General features: G+C 37.7%; 7 protein-coding genes across 9 annotated transcripts; 6 read left to right on the top strand and 1 right to left on the bottom strand.

The window, feature by feature from the left end:
- Positions 1 to 1,404: 1,404 nt before the first annotated feature.
- Positions 1,405 to 4,096, top strand: LOC132903636 (uncharacterized). The gene is made up of 2 exons (XM_060952353.1): positions 1,405 to 1,822; positions 3,276 to 4,096. Exons 1-2 carry the CDS (start codon positions 1,651 to 1,653, stop codon positions 4,025 to 4,027), a joined length of 924 nt encoding a protein of 307 aa, XP_060808336.1. The 5' UTR covers positions 1,405 to 1,650; the 3' UTR covers positions 4,028 to 4,096.
- Positions 1,828 to 3,282, bottom strand: LOC132903635 (uncharacterized). The gene has a single exon (XM_060952352.1). It carries the CDS (start codon positions 3,242 to 3,244, stop codon positions 2,261 to 2,263), a length of 984 nt encoding a protein of 327 aa, XP_060808335.1. The 5' UTR covers positions 3,245 to 3,282; the 3' UTR covers positions 1,828 to 2,260.
- A 908-nt stretch (positions 4,097 to 5,004) lies between the features above and the next one.
- LOC132903590 (uncharacterized) lies at positions 5,005 to 7,514 on the top strand. Its single transcript, XM_060952193.1, has 2 exons — positions 5,005 to 5,197; positions 6,763 to 7,514. Exons 1-2 carry the CDS (start codon positions 5,005 to 5,007, stop codon positions 7,395 to 7,397), a joined length of 828 nt encoding a protein of 275 aa, XP_060808176.1. The 3' UTR covers positions 7,398 to 7,514.
- Positions 7,515 to 8,202: 688 nt separating this feature from the next.
- Positions 8,203 to 10,732, top strand: LOC132903589 (transcription factor Adf-1-like). The gene is made up of 2 exons (XM_060952192.1): positions 8,203 to 8,565; positions 9,866 to 10,732. The coding sequence occupies exons 1-2, from the start codon at positions 8,218 to 8,220 to the stop codon at positions 10,409 to 10,411; spliced, it is 894 nt and encodes a 297-aa protein (XP_060808175.1). The 5' UTR covers positions 8,203 to 8,217; the 3' UTR covers positions 10,412 to 10,732.
- Positions 10,733 to 11,201: 469 nt separating this feature from the next.
- LOC132903718 (uncharacterized) lies at positions 11,202 to 14,134 on the top strand. Of its 3 annotated transcripts, none has more exons than XM_060952562.1 (3): positions 11,202 to 11,764; positions 13,205 to 13,419; positions 13,540 to 14,134. In XM_060952562.1, the coding sequence occupies exons 1-3, from the start codon at positions 11,460 to 11,462 to the stop codon at positions 14,091 to 14,093; spliced, it is 1,074 nt and encodes a 357-aa protein (XP_060808545.1). In that variant the 5' UTR covers positions 11,202 to 11,459; the 3' UTR covers positions 14,094 to 14,134. The 3 variants fall into 3 exon arrangements, 2 of the variants coding, with proteins under 2 accessions (XP_060808545.1, XP_060808544.1); XR_009657470.1 differs by having other exon boundaries at positions 11,623 to 12,748; positions 13,540 to 13,677; XM_060952561.1 differs by having other exon boundaries at positions 13,205 to 14,134.
- A 278-nt stretch (positions 14,135 to 14,412) lies between these two features.
- On the top strand, positions 14,413 to 16,393 carry LOC132903554 (uncharacterized). The gene is made up of 2 exons (XM_060952136.1): positions 14,413 to 14,817; positions 15,933 to 16,393. The coding sequence occupies exons 1-2, from the start codon at positions 14,649 to 14,651 to the stop codon at positions 16,391 to 16,393; spliced, it is 630 nt and encodes a 209-aa protein (XP_060808119.1). The 5' UTR covers positions 14,413 to 14,648.
- LOC132903717 (uncharacterized) lies at positions 16,394 to 22,079 on the top strand. Its single transcript, XM_060952560.1, has 2 exons — positions 16,394 to 16,804; positions 17,842 to 22,079. Coding segments are annotated over exons 1-2 (2,016 nt in total). The 5' UTR covers positions 16,394 to 16,802; the 3' UTR covers positions 19,856 to 22,079.
- The last annotated feature ends 26 nt before the right edge of the window (positions 22,080 to 22,105 follow it).

The raw sequence follows: 22,105 nt of genomic DNA, 5'->3' as shown, positions 1-22,105 counted from the left end.
ACATGAATTACAAGAATTTTTTTTCCATTGTATTGCTAGCGGTAGTGGATTCGAATTATAGATTCACCTATATCAGCGTAGGCTCTTATGGCAAAGAATGCGACTCCTCTATATTCAAAGAATCTACTTTCTGGAAAAGATTAAATGATGGCAGTTTAGATTTACCAGAAGCTCGTCCTCTCTTTACAGGTTTGGAATCACGTGTTCCATTTGTGATAGTGGGTGATGAAGCATTTGGTTTGCATTATAATCTGTTGAGACCCTATGGAGGAACTCATTTAGATAAAAATAAAAGGATATTTAACTATCGATTAACAAGAGCCAGACGTTATGTGGAGTGCGCGTTTGGAATATTGGCAAATAAATGGCGAATATTTCATCGTCCATTGGACGTAAGCACCAGTACAGCTATCTCGATAGTTAAAACTTGCGCCGTGCTTCATAACTATATCATGCATAATGAAAGTTCATATGCGAACATTGACAGCAACGATTCAACGATATCTTTGGAAAACGTACGTAATGAGCCAAATACACGAGGTGGACGCTGTGCTAACACAATACGAACAGAGTTCACAAATTATTTTGTTTCTGAAGTGGGAGCTGTACCTTGGCAAGACGAAGCAATACAAGGATAAACGAAATAAATATAAAAACTTACCATAGCTTTGTCTTTCTTTTTCCTCAAGTTCTTGAAAGTCTTCTCTCAAAACAATGCAAACTTCGCGCCATGCTGCAGTTCGCAAGTTGTTATCTTTATAATTTTCCAGCGTTTTATCCCATAATATAGGCCTAATTTCAATTAGTGTAATAAGAAGTTCGGGATCAATATTTGTTTGCGACATTTTTCGACGAAACACAGCAATCTCGGCGCCGCGCAAAAGAGCAATGCGCGAGCGCTACACATGTGCGGGTGACGCGGCGGGCGCGGGGCGGGGGCTGCCACCACTCCACTATCCCGCTAAAAACAGTGTCCAGCAAAAAACCGCATGCAGGAAGCCGTGTGAAGATTGCTATTGAAATATATGTGTGATTAAACGGGATCCCGCTTTTTACTGGACTACGGATCCAGTTTCTAGTGACAAAACCGAATGGCACAATTCGACCGGATCGGTTTTTTGCAGGATCCCGCATGCGGGATGCTCGTGTGAACGCTAGCATATAAACACATTCGCCATCAAACGGGATCCTGTAGAAAACGGGATCCTGTAAAAAACTGGACTGCCGTGTGAAAGGGGTGTTATTGCTTTTACTCCGCCGCCGTCGCCGACAACAACGAAAAAGAAAGATACGTTCAGTGTGGGTTGAAGAAATATTAATGTATAGAGAACAAGAGGGAGATTTTTATACACTCTATCCACGTTTACGAGAGAACGAAAATAAATTTTTCAATTAGGGTGAAGCCAGACGGGCGTAATTTTATGAGTTGTGAGTCGCGTATTTTCGGTCGCGTAATTTCTGCTGCATTCGGTTTCATACAAAAGTGCAGTTTGCGCCACACGACGACGCAAAATGAGTTGTCTGTCGACTCACGCGCATAAACTCGACCGAATTTCTGTCGGGGTGAGGGAGGGGAGAGCGGTCAGCGGGGCAGCGCAGCGACAGTTCGTTACGGGATGCGTAGGTAGGAGTTTCTCGCTGTTCTGAAAAATGTTCGACACGGAAAAATTGATTTTTGAAGTGGAACAACGGCCATGTTTATGGAATTTGTCAGAAAAGTCATACAGTGACAAGTTTTTGAAACAGAAAGCATGGCAAGAGGTCGCTGAGAATTGTTTTGAAGAATGGAACAACTTGAGCAACGAAGACAAAGAAAAGAAAAGTGAGTATTTTTACCATATTTTTATTAACATTAAAATGTTATTGATATACAGGCTGCTTTAAAAATCACTGAAATGGTGAGACACGTACAAAATATTTTTATTAACATTAAAATATTATTAATATACAGGGTGTTATAAAAATCATTGAAATGGTGAGACACGTACACAATAGTTTCATACACAGAACTCGATGGCATGGTCAATTTACCTCCCCATACAAAATGTCCCAGTGCTAATCGCATTTTGTATGGAGAGTCAAATTTTTTTTCGTGATTTGGTAAATTCTGACTATGCCATCGAGTTCTTTGTATGAAACTATTGTTTACGTGTCTCACCTTTTCAGTGATTTTTGTAACACCTGTATTATATCTATACCGGCTGTATCTATATGCTGTATCCTATATTAAAATTACCAATAAGTAATTTATTGTAAAAGATCAGAATACAGAATTGATTCGATTTTGCCAGGGTAACGCTCCTACTTCACAAACAAAGTAATTTTTAAAAAAATCTCTGGTGACTATAGCAGAACTCGACGACCTTCTTCCATTTGAAATTTGTTGAATACATTGTAAAGGACATTTCAAAAACTCATCGTCAAACTTAGCCCCAACTCTCCTTCGCACGAAATTGTGCAAAACGCATGTAGCTTTAACTATATCAATGGCAAAGTCAGGGTTGACTTGCATTGAAGAGTGAAGTACCCTCCATTTATTTGTTAATATGCCAAAAGCACATTCTACACATCGTCGCGCTCTACTAAGACGATAATTAAAAATACGTTTGTTTCTATCTAGGTTTCTGTTAGGATATGGGCGCATCATATTTCTGTGTAAACCAAACGCCTCATCTCCAACAAAAACAAAAGGTTGGGGTTCGTTTGTGTAATTGGGCAAATTTTTGTCTTCCGGTAAATTTAAATCATTTCTGAAAAACTTTTGACCTAATGTAGACTTTCTGAATATAGAGTTATCGGATTCTTTTCCATAATCACCAACATTAATCGTTGTAAAACAACAGTTTGCATCTGCCACAGCCATTAACACGATGGAGAAGTATTTCTTATAATTATAATAATTCGAACCACTGTGTGAAGGTGATTTTATTCTGACGTGTTTACCATCTATTGCCCCAACGCAATTTGGAAAATTAGTTTTCTTATAAAAAAGCTCGGAGTTCGAATTCCAAATAGATTCATTCGGTTCTGGCATTTCATTAGGCTGAAGTACATTCCATATTTGTATACAGGTATGTTTGACGATATCATACGCAGTAGAACGCCCAATCAAGAAGTCTTCACTTATTGTATTTAAATCAATAACTTTGGCAAGATACCTGAAACAAAATGTAAAAATAATTAATTGAACACAATTGAAAACACTAAAGTTATATTTTATTACATAAATCAATAACATAATCATCCTATTAAAATTTTAATCTTTTGCTTTTCAGTACATTTTCTGCAAAAAAAATGGAAAACCGTAAGAGATTATTACACGCGTGAAAAAAAAAAAGAAAATGAAGAAAGAAGTGGTAGCGCAGCAAAGAAGAAGAAACCATGCCCGTATTTTGATTTATTGCAGTTTTTAAAAGTTACCAAACAGTCAAGGAACTCATTTTCAAATGTAACTTCTCCTGAAAACACTGATAATGATAACGATGACAGTAATATAACTGGCAACAACGACGATGAAGATCCTGATGAACAATCCAGATCCACAGAAGCAGACTCACCACTGTATCAACCGTCTACCAGCCAGCCAGCGTCAATGCAAAAACCTGTATACGAAAACCAGCCATCGACGTCAAAGCAGACAGTGCCATCGCAACCCGAGACATCTGTATCCCGAACAAAAAATAAAAAACAAACACTGACACTGTTTCAAGAATCTCTTCTCAAAAAGTTTGATAATGATGATGATAAGGATCCTAATCGATTATTTTTATTGTCTTTTTTGCCGGAGATGTCCAAAATGACAGAAAAACAGAATTTCGAATTTCGCATGGAACTTATGAAAGCATTAAATAAAGTCAAGTACCAAATTCCAGAACAGCACACACAATCAAATTGGCCTCATTTTTCATCACCCTTTTCCGATTCCCACAGCAGTAATCAATACTACCCGACACCAGTAAATAGAGGATACACAACACAGGCAAATGAATATCACTCTAATGAAATAAATGAATATGATGAAACATAGAATACTGTGCAGCTTGTTCATTAATCTTTATATTTAAGTAAAATAATAATTAAAATACTTTAAAACTTACTTGAGTGTTATTATTAATCTTTCCTCTGGGCTGATGGCTAGTCTCATATTTGTGTCCGATTTAGTAATAAAAGGTTTTACGTGATGTAATAATTCTTGAAAAACATGTAATGGCATATGGTAGTAGTTTTTAAACATATCTGGATTTGCACATACACGTTCATATAATGTATGGAACTGTCCACATATCAGCCTCTCACTATTGAGTGGGTTTACCCAGCTTCTTTTTCTGGCATCATCTTCAGTATCTTCTGAATATGCTTCGTAAATACACAATATTTTCAATGGATCCATCGCACTTGATGACACAAACACCCCGTATCAACACTCGATAGCGACTGAATAAATTACGTCCATCTGGCAGCTCAACCGAAATTCGGTTGGGCGTAATTTACGCGGCCGAAATTCTGCGACTCACAACTTATAAAATTACGCCCGTCTGGCTTCACCCTTACTTTCGTATGTCAATCGCTTCTTTTGATGAGTTAACAACTATCTTGAAAGCCTCAATATCTCGCCAAGACACCGTGATGCGGAAAAGTATACCAGCTGAGCAAAGACTCGCTATGAAATTAAGGTAAGAGGGTTTTATTTTATAATAAAAAATTTTAGGGTTCATACAGACGAACTGCAAGTTGTAAACGTCAGAGCCAAACCACACGGGCGGCGCGGCTGCGGCGCGGCGCCTGAGCGGCGCCGCTGCGGTTTTCTACATACAAAAATGCATTGTAGCCACATGGCGCCGTGCGGTGTGCTCCGGCGCCGCACCGCGCGCGTCGGATTCGAGACGAGGCGGGGAGGGGTGTAAGCAGAGCGGTGCCGGAGCGGCGCCGCAGTTGTTTGTTTGCGCAGCATAGGGAAGGACGCATGCTGGATTAAGTACGATCACGTAACCTGTACCTATTAAAATGAGTACCAGTGATGAGGAAAATATTGACATGGACTACCTCATTTCTTTAGTTCAAGAACGGGAAGTACTGTGGGATAAGTTTCATGTGGATTTTAAAAACAATAATTTAAAAGCGAAGGCATGGGCAGATGTTACAAAAAATTTATTTCCAGAATATGATAGCTACGCTCCCGATCGAAAGAACAAAATTGGTGAGTCCTTATTTTTCTTCATACTAGTAACATGACTAAATTTTCTTTAATTGCCACTTCAAAGATCCTGTGCTGCTCATAAAATAGTTTGCAAATTCATTTCTAATGCCATTAGCTGCTGTCAATTCTTCATTTTGGGGTTGGAGAGAGTGAAACTCATCACAAATTATCGCCAATTTATCTTTTTGACGAACACCTTCCCGATCGGCCACAAAATTATGTAGGACACAACATGCTTTTACAATGGCAGTAGCAAAATCATAGGATACGTTTATCGGTCTGTGAAAAATGCGCCATTTGTTTGCCATGATTCCAAAAGCACATTCGACATATCTTCTTGCCCTGCTAAGACGATAATTGAATACCATCTGTATTACATCGAGATTTTTACCACCATAAGGACGCATAACATGTTTGCTTAATCCAAAAGCTTCGTCACCCACTAACACATATGGGATTGGTCTATTAAAACCACATAGTGGCTGGGGATCAGGCAATGGCAGCTTCTCGCAAATCATTAACTCGTACAGTTTTGAGTTTTGAAAAACAGTTGAATCGCACTCTTTTCCGTATGCGCCAATATCGACAAAAGTAAATTTATAGTTAGAGTCCACAACAGCTAGCAACACCATAGAAAAAAAAGATTTGTAATTAAAAAAGAGGGAGCCACTATTAGCAGGATTACACATGCGTATATGCTTTCCGTCGATGGCCCCGATGCAATGAGGAAAATTTGCTCTGACATCAAAATCAGATGCTATTTTTTGGAATCGGTCTGTTGTCAGTTCAGGGATGTTGTCACGAAGAAGATGTTTCCATATAGCTTCGCATACTCTCAATATCATACATGCAATCGTAGATTTCCCCCGTTTAAATTTGAATTCTAAATCTTGAATCGTATTTCCACTTCCTAGGTACCTGTAAAAAAAAAAATTAAGATTATTAGGACGACTAGTGCAGCGAAACTAGCGCCACCCGTCTATTTGTTCTTTTTCTTTCTGATCACATCATATTTTAAAAATCTAATTCCATAGTGCCCTAGTAAATGACTCATAGTATTTTTCGTATCAATTTCACAATTTTTCCTTTCAAAACCGCCGAGAAAAATTGATTATCGCCAAAAGTGGCCACTTTCGGCAGTAATCAATTTTTCTCTGAATTTACCGAAGGAAAAATGTGAAATTTATACCAAAAATACTATGAGTCATTTACTAGGGCACTATCGAATTAGATTTGTATAATATGATGTAATCAGAAAGAAAAAGAATAAATAGACGGGTGGCGCTAGTTTCGCTTCACTCTTCGTCTATAAAACAGTACTCACTCAGGGATAGATGCTTATACAAAATTATATGTTTTTAAATCACCCCTTGAAAGTGACCACATACTGGTAGTTTGTAGTCACTTTTTAGAGGTGATTCAAAATTCGGCAATATTTTCCCTTATATTTATGAAATGCATTTCTGAAGTATTCGATTTAAGGCTCTAGTTACGCATCTATAGGACCTTAAAAAAAGACGCGATGAACCTACAAATATACATGTAATATTTGATTTTCATTTCAGGTAATACTGTTGTGAAAAAGTGGAAAAATGTCAAAGACACCTTTTTCAAACATTTGAAAAAAATTAAAGAAGCCTCGAGATCCGGCTCAGCCGCTAAAAAGCTTGCAAAATATCATTATTACAATCAGCTATTATTTTTAACCAAAATAGCACAGAATGCCACGGACGATAGTTTAAACTTAGCTGATGAATCGACCATGTGTTCTACAGATGATGTTCCTGTTCCTGGGCCGTCCCGCTATGTTCCTGTCACCCGGAAGAGAACATTACAATTGGATGATTTTGAAAAAGATACATTAGAAGCATTAAAAGCTCCTAAGGAGAAGGAGAATCGCCACTTGTCCTTTTTTAAAGGCATACTGCCATCTATAGAAGATTTTACCGAACTTCAGACCCTGACTTTCCAAACAAAAGTTTTACAACTAATCACGGAAATGCGCTATGGACAATCGACTCCACATTCGTCCTTTGCGTTTGAAGAGCAATTATCACACGGGTATCAAACCCGAAATTACCAAAGTACGGGTACGTACAGTTCAATAAACTCAAATTCTGCTGTATTTCAATCTCCAAATCAAGGTTCTGAAGTGTCTCAAAATAGCGAAGAGATTGAATATGACTTTGCAAACATGTAAGTGATAATATTGCCCTGAAGTTGATTTGAAAATCTATTATAATATATAAAACAAAGTCGTGTGTGTTACACCATTTGTACTTAACTCGAATAAAGCAAGTTGAAAAAATAAAAGATTTTCATTACTTACCTCAAAGTGATACCCAACATTTCTATTAGCTCCACTGGATTCCTCATATTAGTATATTGTTTCCGTATATGTGGCTCTAAGGATTGCAATAAACCTTCAAAAGTGGATACGCTCATTCGAAAAAAATTGTAAAACCTCTTTTCGTCTAAAACTAACTCTTGATATTCTTTAAAGAAAAAAAGTCCGTCACTATTCCTCAAGGCTATAAATGGACTGATCCAGTGTTTTCGTATGATTCTACGTCGATTTCTTCGGTGGCGAAGTAATAAGAGCAGCAGCACACGTCTTTCCCGATCCATTGTTATTACAGACTGTCGTACGTAGCGATGGACAACCCCTCATTATGCTACCGCTGCGGCGCCGCCGCGGCTCCGTAGATCGTTGCGACGCCGCTCTGCCCGTGTGGTCGCCAGCGCGGCGAAATGGCTTGCGGTGCGGCGCCGCGCCGCCCGTGTGGTTTGAGCCTAAAGCCCCGGATACACTAGGGAACATTTTGTCCCGCAACATGACGCGCAACACAAAATATACGTGACGCTGCAACGTTGCATAGTGTCCCGCAACATGACCCACAACATTGTACGTGACGCGGGGCATGTTGCTTGCTCCCGCCTCGTGAGCGAGCGCATGTGTCCCGCGTCAGTGTTGCGGCATTTGTCACCGAGTATAGTCGCGTACGCAACGTGCCTTTAAAATGTCTGTTGTGTGGGGAAATGATACAGTGCTTTTGCTTATTGAGCTTTACGAAAGTCGTGACTTGTTATGGGATACTTCACACCGTGACTATCGAAATAAAATAAAGAAAAATGATGCATGGGAGGATATTGCCAAGGCGCTTAAATTGCCTAGAAAAGAAATAGAAGCCAAAGTACATACCCTGCGTTCGCAATTTGTCCGAGAAAGGAAGAAAGTGAAATCGTCAAAAACTACTGGCAGTGGACGAGAGGACGTGAAGTCCAGTGCATGGTTTGCGTATGATGCAATGAAATTTTTGCTAAAGGGAGCCACAACGTCTGGAAGCTTGGACACTTTGGACACAAACGTAAGTTATGCTTTTTTATTTCTAATTTATTTATATTTACTAGCGGCCCGCCCCGGCTTCGCACGGGTAGCTAAATTTATACATACTTAATTTATTAATTTAAACTTTCTTCTATTTCTATTTCCTTTTTTCTGCCCATATGATGCTGTATTTTTTTATCTTATCACTTATTTTATTATTATTTCACCTTATCACTACTAATATAATATGTATTATTTACATTAACTAAGATTTGTACACACCTCACCCACAAGACTTCACTTCTAAAAGGATTGACGTTGTTCAATAACATTAAAAGAAAAAATATAGTACAATACTAGTTTATTCATTTAAAAATTATTCTGCCAGGGAACACGTCCTTCTTCACTCATGAAATATTCAGCAAATTTGTTTCTTATTTCCATAGCAGATTCAGGGTAGCGTCGTCCCATAGCATTTAAATTCGACATATTAACAGAGCCAGCTTCTCTGCGCCAAGATCCTTCTAAAATATCGTGATCCACATTTTCAGAATCAAAAGTTCCATGTGGGTTGTACAGTGATCTCGATTGACTATTTCGCCTTAAAAAATTATGGAGGTATATGCACGCCATTACAACAAGTTCAGCATTACAGGGTAGGATGGTTATGGGAGTTCGGAATATACGAAATACAACACCTAAGATACCGAACACATTTTCGACAATTCTTCTAGCTCTTGACAGTCGATAGTTGAAAATGCGTCTTGTTGTACCCACGTCATGATTACCGGGATATGGCTTCATCATGTTTTCTGTCAGTGCAAAGGCGCTGTCTCCTACAAGTACGTAAGGCATATTCGGCCCATCTTGTCGTATTGGGTCTGGAGTCGGCCAGTTGAGTTGGTTATCAGCCAAAGCTTTATAAAAAGCAGTCTCTTGGAATACTCCACTGTCAGAAGATTTTCCTTTAGCACCACAATTTGCATAGATAAAATTGTAATTTGCATCGACAATACCCAATAGGACAATACTAAATTGTTCTTTATAGTTAAAATAGTCACTTCCAGAATTCGAAGGAGCTTGGATCAAAACGTGTTTACCGTCTATAGATCCAACGCAATGCGGAAAATTCCATATATTTTCAAAGCTTCTAGCCTTGGCTTTCCATTCATTTGCAGTAGCTGGGACCTGTAAAGAAATTATTAAACATTAAATACTATTTTTACGTACTAATAATTAAGGATTCATGTCTAACAGATGTTTGAAATAATACAATACGTGTTTTATAGTCTATCCTTATTATAATAATTGATTTAATATTTATATCATTAATTTTTCAGAGTCCACAAAGCCAAAACACGATTTCGTCTCCGGATGAAGATGTCGTTCTACAGTCTCAATCTACCGTTCCAGAATTTCAATCTCCTCATCAACTAGAATCGCAATCTACCATTGATCAAGCAGAGCAACCTACAACCCCTGCACCAACACCTTCATCGTCGCGACCAACTCGCAAGAGGAGCCACCCCAATGAAGATAGATTAGAGGAGGCTTATGAAGTTCTGCATGCTGCTAAAAACAGAATGATGTCCCGAGATGAATTCGATGTTTATGGACAGTACGTAGGAACTGAGTTACGTGCATTAAATGACGAACACAGTGTAATTATGGCTAAATATTATATTAATAATATTTTATTAGATGCACGCTTAGGAAAATACCGTACAATTTATAATAATCAAAGCCAGCCAGTTGTTCAACAGGGCTATAGCACTGCATCCAGTGATATTAGCCCCGAGCCTTCTGAAGAGCATATTATACAAGATATACTTGAAACTATGGATTCCTCGAACACTAATAGCATTGATGGCACTAATACTAATTAATTTACGTTGGTCGCTATATCCATCTCGTACTCTTTAAAATTTATTTTACTGAAGATTAAAATACAATTATAAATAAAATATATGCGTTTTCTTTAACTTACCTTTACACATATCTTCAATTTATTTATCAGTTCTTTACAAACTTCTGGTACTATTTTACGTATCAGTTGTTTTGACACTCGAAAAGTGTACGACAAAGAAGCATAAGAATCTCCAGTCGACAAGTACCTCAATGTAATGGCAAGTCTGATATGAGGACTAATAGCGTTTCGTAATATTGTATCCTGTTTGGCTATGGAAGATGCGATCATTTGCAACAAAGTTTCAAAATCAGATGATGACATGCGAGTAAAATTCACAAACGATCCGTCAGACATTCGGAGATCACTTAGAATATTTACTCTTCTTTCTCGTTGTAATAAGAAATTCCGCATCCACCACCTTCTCTTTCTCTTACGTTTCAACACACTCGATATAATTACTATGTACGCAGCACTAATAGCCACAACCTCCTCGGGCGACATTTCTATAAACACTGAGAAGTGTGGTCGACAAAATGTTCCGCGACATGTATCTCGGCACATTCCACGTAGTTGTTGAGCAACATGTTCCGCAACATGTTGCTCCATTTGTCCCCTAGTGTATCCGTGGCTTAACTGCTGCCGCCGACACGTCGACGGCTGCGGTGGTACCCTGCCGTCGACACCATGCCGTTCGTCTGTATGCGCTCTTAGCTGAGCTCATTTTGTGGATGCGTGACGCTTGCGCACTCTCCGTCTATTTGCAGTCGACTTAGGGCCTACGCAGACCGGGACGTCATGGCAAGGGATTTTGCCGTGAGTCAGCGCACACCGGCTGCTTAGATACCGCGGCATACCAGCATTTTACCACGGCATGCCACGGCGTGCCGCGGCATTCCAGCACTTTGCCACGGCATGCCCCGGCATGCCCCGGGGTGCCGCGGCATGACAAAGCACGCCTCAGCGACTCCTGCTGCCTGCAGTCTTCAGTTGCGTTTGATTGAGTGTTGGTGTGCCTCAGTTTTACAATGGTAGATTGGGATTTAGTGTTGATATCGATTATTGCAGATGAAGAAGAAAGTGCACAGGCTAATAATAGGAATAGAAGAAGATTTTGGGTTGATAATTTATGGAAAGAAAGGGAATCAAAGGGTGAATTCAATAATTTATTTAATGACTTAAAATACGACGTGCAAAAATTTTATGACTATCATAGAATGGATTATGAGAAATTTCAAGCACTGTTGAATATATGTCGACCATATATCGAAAAACAGAGGACCAATTTTCGCAACCCCATTGAAGCCGATCAAAGATTATCCTTGTGTTTGAGGTGGGCAGTTAAATGATTGTATAAGTTTAATATTTTCTTCTTTTATTTAATTAAAAAAACAATTTTTTTTGCCAAATACAATCATGAATTGTAGACACATAATAACGATTTTTATGTTTTTGCACTGATAAATCTTCTCACTGATAATTCCTGGATCTTTATTTCTTTTTACTTAATTTAGAGTACCTACTACTTTAGATTAGTTTCGTATTCAGAAACTGCAGTTTTGTAGCCAGACCCTGAAGCAGCTTCATAGCCAGGGCCCGAGGCGGTTTCATAACCAGACCGTGAAGCAGGTTCATAGCCAGAACCTGAGGCGGTTCCAAAGCCAGACCCCGAAGCTGCTTCATAACCAGAGCCTGAGGCAGTTCCAAAGCCAGACCCCGAAGCTGCTTCATAACCAGAGCCTGAGGCAGTTCCAAAGCCAGACCCCGAAGCTGCTTCATAACCGGAGCCTGAGGCGGTTCCAAAGTCAGACCCGAAGCTGCTTCATAGCCAGATCTTGAGGTGGTTTCATAGCCAGATCTTGAGGTGGTTTCATAGCCAGATCCTGATACAGCTTCATAGCCCAAGCCTGCCGCGGTTCCACAGCCAGATCTTGAAGTAAAAGCGGTACGGCATGGTCGTTGATGTTGCAAATTGGTAGAGACATCTTCAGATGTTGGAGCTGGAGTTCCCTCTATGTAGTTTAATTCGGCGTCAGTTACCATATTAAATATTTGTCTCTTTATTCGGACCTGCTCTCTTTTTGGTAGCTTTTTTACTGTGGCAGCCATTGTTTGAAAGAACGAATCAATGGCGTCCACCTCCTTTTTCGATTCAATATATTTATTTAGTATTTCAGCAGTTGTTGTAGGTTCTGGTATTATTGAGGAATGGTGTGAATCATTGGTCATTCGCGAAACTGAACGTTCATCGCTATCAACGACAGCGGATTCTGCAAAAGAAGTCTGCGTATCCTCTGAAGAGGAGTCCAAATTCGAGGTTTGTTTTCTGTGCTGAATGAATTTTTTCAAAAACTCCAGCTCTTTTTCAAACTTGATAGGGCGTCGCTTTGTGTACGGGTCACCACTCTTTGTTTTTCTGTTATTCAGAGCTTTCCTAAAATTATTACGTATATTACTCCATATTTTCTGACATTCTTCACCTAAAACAAAACATAAGCAGGTAAAATGGTATAGAATCAGAATAAGTAGGTAATGGGAAAAGGCCTTAGATAGTGACTAGGTGACTAGGTTAGCACCAGCTATGTTTATGGGATTATATTGAGCTAATTTTTTTTCTAAGTAAAAATTACCACTGGCTTTACGGTGAAGGAAAATATCGTGAGGAATTCATAATTATATATAAATAAATATATCGTATTATTTAATTGACTTTGTTTAACTGTACCCTGTCTTTCACTCTGCCTCACTTACCCCTCTTTATATTATCTTTCAGATTTTTGATCACGGGAAGTAGCTTCAAGTCTCTAGGTTACAGCTATCGTATGGGGTTTAGTACAGTGCGCTCTATAGTACATGAAACTTGCCAAGTCATTTGGAATGTCCTAAGGCCTAGTGTTATGCCAAAACCAACAAGGGAAAAATGGACGCGAATCGCGATGGAATTTGATGAAAAATGGAATTTCCCGAACTGCATCGGTGCAATAGATGGTAAACATTTTAGGATAAGGGCACCTCGCAATAGTGGAAGTCTCTACATGAACTATAAAAAGTTTTTTAGTATCGTGCTACTAGCGGTTGTGGATGCAAATTATAAATTTGTGATTGCAGATGTAGGATCATATGGACGAAATAGTGATGGAGGTATAATGCAAAACTCAATATTTGGAAAAAAATTGACTTCTAATGCCCTCGATATTCCCCCAAAAAAACGTTTACCGAGGACAGATCTTGAGTTGCCCTATGTTTTTATAGCAGACGAGGCTTTTCCGTTAACCACAAACATTATGAGACCATTTAGTAGCGACCGATTGACAGATGAAGCAATGAAAATATACAATTATCGTTTGAGTAGAGCCAGGCGTATCGTCGAAAATGCATTTGGTATACTTCAAGAACGTTTCGAATTATGTCAAAAAGGAATTCAGGTTCAACCAAAATATATTGATAATATCATTTTAGCATGTACTTGCTTACACAATTTCATCATAGGTGGTACAAGCACAGAAAGTCAAAGTATAGCAAGTGTAAGCATTAATTTAGAAAACGATAATAATATGAACAATGCATTAGATGGTACGACAGTACGGGAGATGTTTAAAGATTACTTTAACTCTGATGAGGGCTCGATTCCATGGCAAAACGATATTGTAAATAGACATTAATACCGTGTGAAGTATTAAAATATAATTATATTGCAAAAATATTTACCTGTTTTATTCATTTCTGTCCCAATTATTCTCCACGCATTGTTCTTCATTTGAGTGTTCATATAATGTTTTGATGACATATTATATAAATAATCATAGGCTTGAACTAATGTTATTAATTTTTCCTCCATGTTGGAATAAAAAACGTAAAAAACTGGTCTCCGAAAAAAACACGTAGGTACACAGTCGTCAAAGACGCGGGCGCAAATGGATGGTCAATGGTGTGCATTCCCCGCTTCTCTACCCCCACCGCCGCACCCCGCAGTATGGGCCCTTACGCACTAGCGGCTAACCGCGGGGGCGGCTAACCGCGCGGCTAGCCGCTTTTCCAGTTTAATATGCAACCGCTTATGATCGTACGCACTAAACCGCCACAAAATTTCAACCGCGGCGGTTGAATGGAGGGCCGCGGCCCGCTTCGCGGCTAGCCGCCATCTTGTGTATACGCACTGGCGGTTAGTTTGCGGCGAGCCGCCGGTGAAGTATGCACGTGTTTTGAGTTGCGCAGCCATGAACTTCGACACAGAGAAATTCATTGTTGAAATTCAACAACGAGAAGCTATTTGGAATTGTGAAGGAGCAGTTTATAAGAATAGAGATTTAAAACGGAAACAGTGGGAAGAATTAGTAGATATTTTTGGAAAAGAAGAGATGACAACAGAGGCAAAAAAAAGTCTTGGTAAGTATTTATTATTATTGTTACATATTTTTAAACGAAACTAAACATACTTTAAACATCTTAGAACATAATAAATAGGTCTATTTTCAGTTAAATCATATTTCTTTGCCATTCTAATTTCCCATCAGTCATAAAATATTCGGCAAACAATTCTCTGTATCTCAACGCAGTTTTATTGTTCCTTCTTAACCCTTCCTGTGTTACATTTTCTGGCAAAGGGCAACTGAGTGAGTCGTCGAAACAATAGCCATCTCGATCTCTTACAAAATTATGTAAGACACAAGTAGCTTTTATGATATCTTTTGCTAGAGTGAATTGAACATTTAGAGGTCTATGAAATATACGCCACTTGTTTGCATAAATTCCAAAACTGCATTCTACATATCTTCTTGCTCTAGAAAGCCTGTAATTGAACGTTCTTTTGGTTTCATCCAAATCTTTTTTTGCGTATGGGCGCATTAAATTCGTAGATAACGCAAATGCCTCGTCGCCTACAAATACGTATGGGATACATGTCTCGCTGCTTTGTGAAATCGGTTGTGGCTCTGGAATATCCAATTGGTTTTTTTGCATTTTTTCATAGAAAACCGAATTTTGAAATATTGACGAGTCACTGAATTTACCAAAAGCTCCAATATCAACCATAACAAATTTATAATTACTGTCGCATATTGCTAATAAAACCAAAGAGAAAAAACTTTTATAATTAAAACACATCGAGCCACTGTTATTAGGTGCAATGCATCGTATGTGCTTGCCGTCAACAGCACCTAAGCAGTTAGGAAAATTTGCTCTTTGAAAAAAATCATTGGCAATTTTTTTCCAAGCGTCTTTGTTTGGTTCAGGCAAACAAATATCTTTCAGACAAAACCAAATTGCAAAACAAACTTCTCGTACGATTTCTGCTACAGTGCTTACTCCAATTTTGAATGTATAATGTAGTTCCGTGAATGTACAACCTGTTGCAAAATATCTGAAACAAACATTTTATTATTATTACATGTTTTATTGAATTCAATGACCTATGTATATTCTTTATTGCACATGTCACACGAATTACAACAAATCTATTACTTTATGACTAAATCATTAACTTGTTTGTTGTATTGTTCTAGGAAAAGAATTACAAAAGAAATGGAAGAACATTAGGGATAATTTCGTGAAAGCTCTAAAGGACAATGTTACCAGGAGTGGGTCAGCGGCTAAGAAAAAGACTCAATACATATTTTACAATAATTTAATGTTTTTGAAGGACACAGTATCTATCAATGAAACTGATTCAAGCATGCAAAGGCAAGAAAATGAAAGAAATGAAACAGAAAACGTAGCTGACCCAGTCGTAGTACCACCGCCAAAACGAAAAAAAAAGAAAAATAAAGAAGATGATATAGGAGTTGAATTGATTAACGTCTTAAATAAGAATGTAGAGTTGAAAAAGGCGGAAGAAGATGAAGATAGACTTTTCTTTTTGTCGTTGGTTAGTGAAATAAAAAAAGTGCCTGAACATATACGCCTACGTACAAAATCTCAAATAATGCAAGTCATTACTGAAGCCCAAACGTCTGGATACAACTAGGGCATGCATACCGGAATTCCGGAATATCGTAATTCCGGTATCCCGGACAGATTTTTTCGATATTTCAACACCGGAACTGAAGGGACAAATACCGTAATACCGGTATTAAAAAAAAATAATAATAATAATTAAAAATTACACTATATTACACAATAATAATATAATCAGCCGCTAGTTGAACGGCGCTGTTTGGTAAAGAGGCTAGGCTGTTATTTAAACGGCTGTGAGCTGCGACATAGATACGGCTCGGCTTAATCCGAACTATTCCGAACCGAACGCAAGCCGCGAGCCGCGACGCGGCAAGCGCTCCCCGGTCCCCGCGCAGCATTCATTGCAGTCGCCTAAACATCTATAGCGAGTGTGCACGTATGCGGTGTAGTGCGCGGCTTCACGCGACTGTTAATATACAATGTAAGTACTTTTAAATCTTGTTGCATATCTGGAAAGCGAATATTTTATGTTATCAATTATTTTAATTCTGTATAAGTCATTTTGGGTAGTTACTGGAAAGTAAATAAACAGTTCGCCAATGGGCACCGCACCGTCGCCCGCGCTTTCATTCATTTGTTTCTTTTGCGTCTTTATTGATAAAATGGCGGCCAAATTTTTTATTTATGCTAAAAATTATAGCTTATAGTTAAGTTTAAATAAATTAGGTACTTAACAAAAACTGTCATGATTTTCTATTGTATAATCTCGAAGGTTATATACAGGTTGACTATATATAACCAATTAACCAATAAGTTAACCAATTAGTTTTACTTTGTCTACATACTCAGCCCACTATCCTGAAAAACCTAAGCGGCCAACTGCGAAATCGAGAAAAAGAAATCAGATGTTCTGTACATTTTGCTCCCGGTAGGTATTTGATTTCGTACGGAACAGCAAATTGTGTTTTTCAGGATGGCGGACTGAGTGTGTAGACAAATTAAAGCTAATTGGTTAAATGTCAACCGGTATGTAATAAAATAGTAAGTACATAGACTTTTTATACAAGAGATTTGAGTTTCAATATAAAGAGGGAGTCCAGAAATGACCAATAACGTTGAGCGATATGTCATAGTATTATTGTTCATAATATACCTATATCATGCTTTAGCTTGTCTTAAGCTAGCTTAATGCAACTACTTCCTTAACCTCCTAGGGGTGATGCAGATCACATCACCCCAAGGCAAACTGGTATAGAATTCTGATGGTTTTTGTGTTATTGTGCATAAAGTTTGTAATTACTACTTAGTATAAAACAAAGTCGCATTCCGCTGTCTGTCTGTCCCTATGTATGCTTAGATCTTAAAAACTGCGCAACGGATTTAGATTCAAGAAGAAGGTTGTATATAACATGGATCCTTGCGAAGCCGGGGTCGGTCGCTTTAAAATAAAAATGAACAATAATTCAACTGGATATTTGTTATGTCAAAATCATAAATGCATTTTTTTTATTGTTTTAGGTCGACTTTGAATAAAAAAGTTCAATACTTTGAATTCTCTAACAAGAGAACAACCACTAATATCTGGAATCATTTTCTTCGTGCAAGTGATGGTCAAAGCGCAAAGTGCAAAACTTGTCACAAAATATTAAAAATTAGCGGTGGTTCTACTACCGGTTTACATACGCATTTTCGATCAGTACACCCATATTTAAATACAACAAATACAGAAGAGGATAATGAAAATGTTACATCAATAAGTGTACCAGACATCACTCCAGGGACTTCTAAACTACCGGTAGCAGACGCAAAAAAGAGAAAACTCGTGACAGATTTCTTTAGATCCGGTGATTCAATAGAGGTAGTTGTGTCCCGAATGGCAGCATTAGATGGGTGTACCTTTAGATTTCTAACGGAGAGCCAAGATTTGAGAAATGTATTTAAAAAAAGTGGATACGATTTGCCCAAATCATCCAATACAATAGGAAAAATAATATTTACTCAAGCTGAAGAAGTCAAAGCTGCAACTATTACCAAAATATTGGAATTAAAAACAGCCGGAGAAAGATTTGCGTTGACATTGGATGAATGGACGTCTTTGCGTAATAAGCGCTATATGAACATAAATTTACACAGCAAAGGTTTCGGTGGTTTTAATTTTAAAAATCTAGGTCTCGTCAAGATCAGTGGTTCAATGCCAGCTCAGAAAGCGTTTGAATTATTACGAGACCATCTTGCAAAATTCAAAGTCTCTGTGGATGACGACGTCATAAGTCAAACCACTGACGGGGCAAGTGTGATGATCAAAATGGGGACTTATTTCAAAGGATATCACCAGCTGTGTCTCGCTCATGGCATTCAACTGGCTGTTATCGATACTCTTTACAAACTTGGATCTCAAATACCTATTATTCACCATACATCTGATGAGGAATTTGAAAGTGACGACACTTACGAAGACGATGAGGATTTGGCAACAAATGATAGTAGTTTTCAAATTGAAATTCCCACTGCTCGTGCTAGTGTAAAGTTATATCCGGAAGTTATATCAAAAGTTCGAAGCCTGGTAAAGTCGGTAAGAAAATCACCACTCAAAGCAGATACACTCCGAGACTATGTACTCCGGCAACATGGCAAAGAAATACAGTTACAACTAGATTGTCGTACGCGTTGGTCGAGCATGTCTGATATGATTGGGGTATTTTTAAAGTTAAAAGACTCTATTTCGAAAGCTTTAATTGATTGGAAATCAGATATTTCGTTTTCGGAGAATGATATCCAGTGTCTTAACGAGATCCATCACAGCTTGAATGTGGTAAAACTGACAGTTATGTCTTTATGCCGACGTGAAACGACGCTCTATACGGCCGATACTGCATTAAAGTTTATGCTTAAAAAACTAGATGAACAGGACACTTTTTTAAGTAAAAATCTGGCATCGAATTTGCGAAGTCGTATAAAAGCAAGAAGGCTTTTATTAGCAGGTGTGCTTCATTATTTGCATGATGCAGAGGATTTTTTTGCGGAACCAGATAATGACACTTTTCCCAAACCTGATAGTAATGAAATATCTGACATTGTCGTCAATTTACTAAGTCAGCTTAAATACAAAACTACGGCCGCGTTCGCAACGGATGATTCATGCAACAGCCGTGACTCTAATCTCCAATTTGAAAGGTCTGAGGAATCGTTGACGTTGACATTACAAGAACAGCTAGAGAAAGAACTAGAAAAATGTCAACAATTTAACAAGAATAAAGATCAGTCTTCTAACACCAATTTGGACCTTTTGGGATTCGTCCAAATAGAAAAGGCTATATATGATAATGGAGGGCAACGAGGGATATATCTCACAGAGGCATATAAATATTTGATGTGCATTTTACCTACTAGTGTAGAGAGTGAGAGAGTCTTTTCGAGCGCCGGTTATTTTTGTAACCGTCTGCGAAGCTCACTTTCTGATAAAATGTTGCACGCACTATTGTTCTTAAGAACACATTATCAGGAGCAGAGATTACTGGCCAAAATCAAGTAAACTAAAAACGTAGGTGTTCCTATTTGATCTTTAATGTTTGTTGATTTTGTTGTCAAATAGATGTTCAAATATTGTTTTTATTTTTTGTCTACTAATTTTGATATTAGAATTATAAGATCGACACGGAGTCGGAGACGTATTTTTAAAATAAATCTTATTTGATTTGATTTCAATTATGTTTAACGAATGTTGATTTATTTTTTATTTAATTTAATTTTGATATCAGAATTATAAGATCGACAAGGAGTCGGAGAAGTATTTTTAAAATATGTCTTATTTGATCTCAAGTACTTATGTTCAAAATTCAAATTCAAAAATTCTTTATTAAATCAACGTATTACATAATACACAGGTAGCAGAGACCCATCAATTAAGTTAGAAAAAACCTGTGTCTGATGAGTCCCGCTCTTTCACCAGATGTCTTAATGCCTTATCTAAAAATAACATAACAAAAATAATTGTTTTATTCTAAAAACAATATTTTGTATGTCTCTTTTAAACCACACGAGTTAACAATGCCTCAGTATCGTCATAGTCTAGGTTCTGTAACCACGATGATAATGCCAATTTACAATCATAAAGGGTTTTAGCGTAAATTCCTACCTTTTTGTCCAATAACTTATACAAATAGACAGACAATTTATAGTTTTGGTTGGATGCAAACACAGTATTGACAGTTTCTATGTGAATGATTATATTTGGTCTTCTGTTAACTAGGTTATCTTTTATAAATTTTATTGATTTGTGTTGTTTGAGTACAGAATGTAATATATATAGTTGCCTAATAGTCAGTACTTTAGTTTCGGTGTACAGAGAGTGTGTTGGATAGCGGTAAGGCTTAAAGCACATTATTTTTAGTAATGACCGTTGGGCTCGTTCTAGTTCTAGTAGCTTAGACTTGCCAGTACAACCCCATACTGGGATACAATATGTGAGAATTGATTGAACAAGAGATATGTAAATTTTTCGTAATAATTTTATGTCAGCTACGTGCCTAAGGTTTTTAAAGATCCAGGATAGTTTCCTTACTCTAGCCGTTACAGATTCTACATGGGAATGCCAATTAATGTTCTGATCGATTACTACACCAAGGTACTTTGCAGCTTTTACTTTGGTAATGATCATGCAACTACAAGGCTCCTGAGAACTCCGACAGTCATGAAGCTTTAATGTTGAACTTTCAGGTGGTTGGGAATCATTACGAATAGAAAAGGCAATATAATTAGTTTTAGAAATATTTAAGGTAAGGATGTTAGATTTTAACCAATTGTTAGCTGTTTTTAGTCCTTGTTCTGCGAGCTCATACACATTTTCCCAAGAGTCACCCGAAAAGACAATGGCTGTGTCGTCTGCATAGGAGAACACCTGACCTCCTCTCAGATTTAACTCGCATAAGCTATTTATATAAATGAGAAAAAGAGTAGGGCCAAGTACACTGCCTTGAGGGACACCATGTGTTATCAACCCATCCTCGCTCAAGAACTGTCCTACTTTAACTTTTTGTCTCCGATCGTGTAGGTAGTCTGAAAACAGTTTTAGAGGTGCACCCCGTATTCCTATATGTTCGAGCTTTTGCAGAAGTATTGGTACCGACACCGTATCAAATGCATTTTTTAAGTCTAGGAATACGGAAATGCATTTTTTCCTAGAATCTAGTTGTGAGACCACCAATTTAGTGAAGTCAGACACTGTATCTTCCGTACTACGGCCAGATCTAAATCCGTATTGACGTATGTTTAACGAATGTTGACTTAATTTTTATTTGATTTAATTTTGATATTAGAGTTATAAGATCGACAAGGAGTCGGAGAAGTATTTTTAAAATATGTCTTATTTGATTTGATCTCAAGTACTTATGTTTAACGAATGTTGACTTAATTTTTATTTGATTTAATTTTGATATTAGAGTTATAAGATCGACACGGAGTCGGAGACGTATTTTTAAAATATGTCTTATTTGATTTGATCTCAAGTATGTTTAAAGAATGTTGATTTAATTTTTATTTAATTTAATTTTGATATTAGAAGAAAATAAAAGACTGAATAGACGATTGTTCTTTTATTTAAACACACTATGTATGTTATCTTATAATAAGTATAGATTTATAGAATAAAAACAAATGGTGCCAATTCCGGTACCAGTACCGGAATTCCGGTATTAGGTCTCTAGTACCGAAACTCAATTCCGGTATTGATAACTTTCCGGTATTGCATGCCCTAGATACAACTACTGTAACTCTACTTGGGATT

Source organism: Amyelois transitella, chromosome 28 (genome assembly GCF_032362555.1).
Source record: "Amyelois transitella isolate CPQ chromosome 28, ilAmyTran1.1, whole genome shotgun sequence".
NCBI lineage: Eukaryota > Metazoa > Arthropoda > Insecta > Lepidoptera > Pyralidae > Amyelois > Amyelois transitella.
This window is presented reverse-complemented; position numbering and strand designations above follow the sequence as displayed.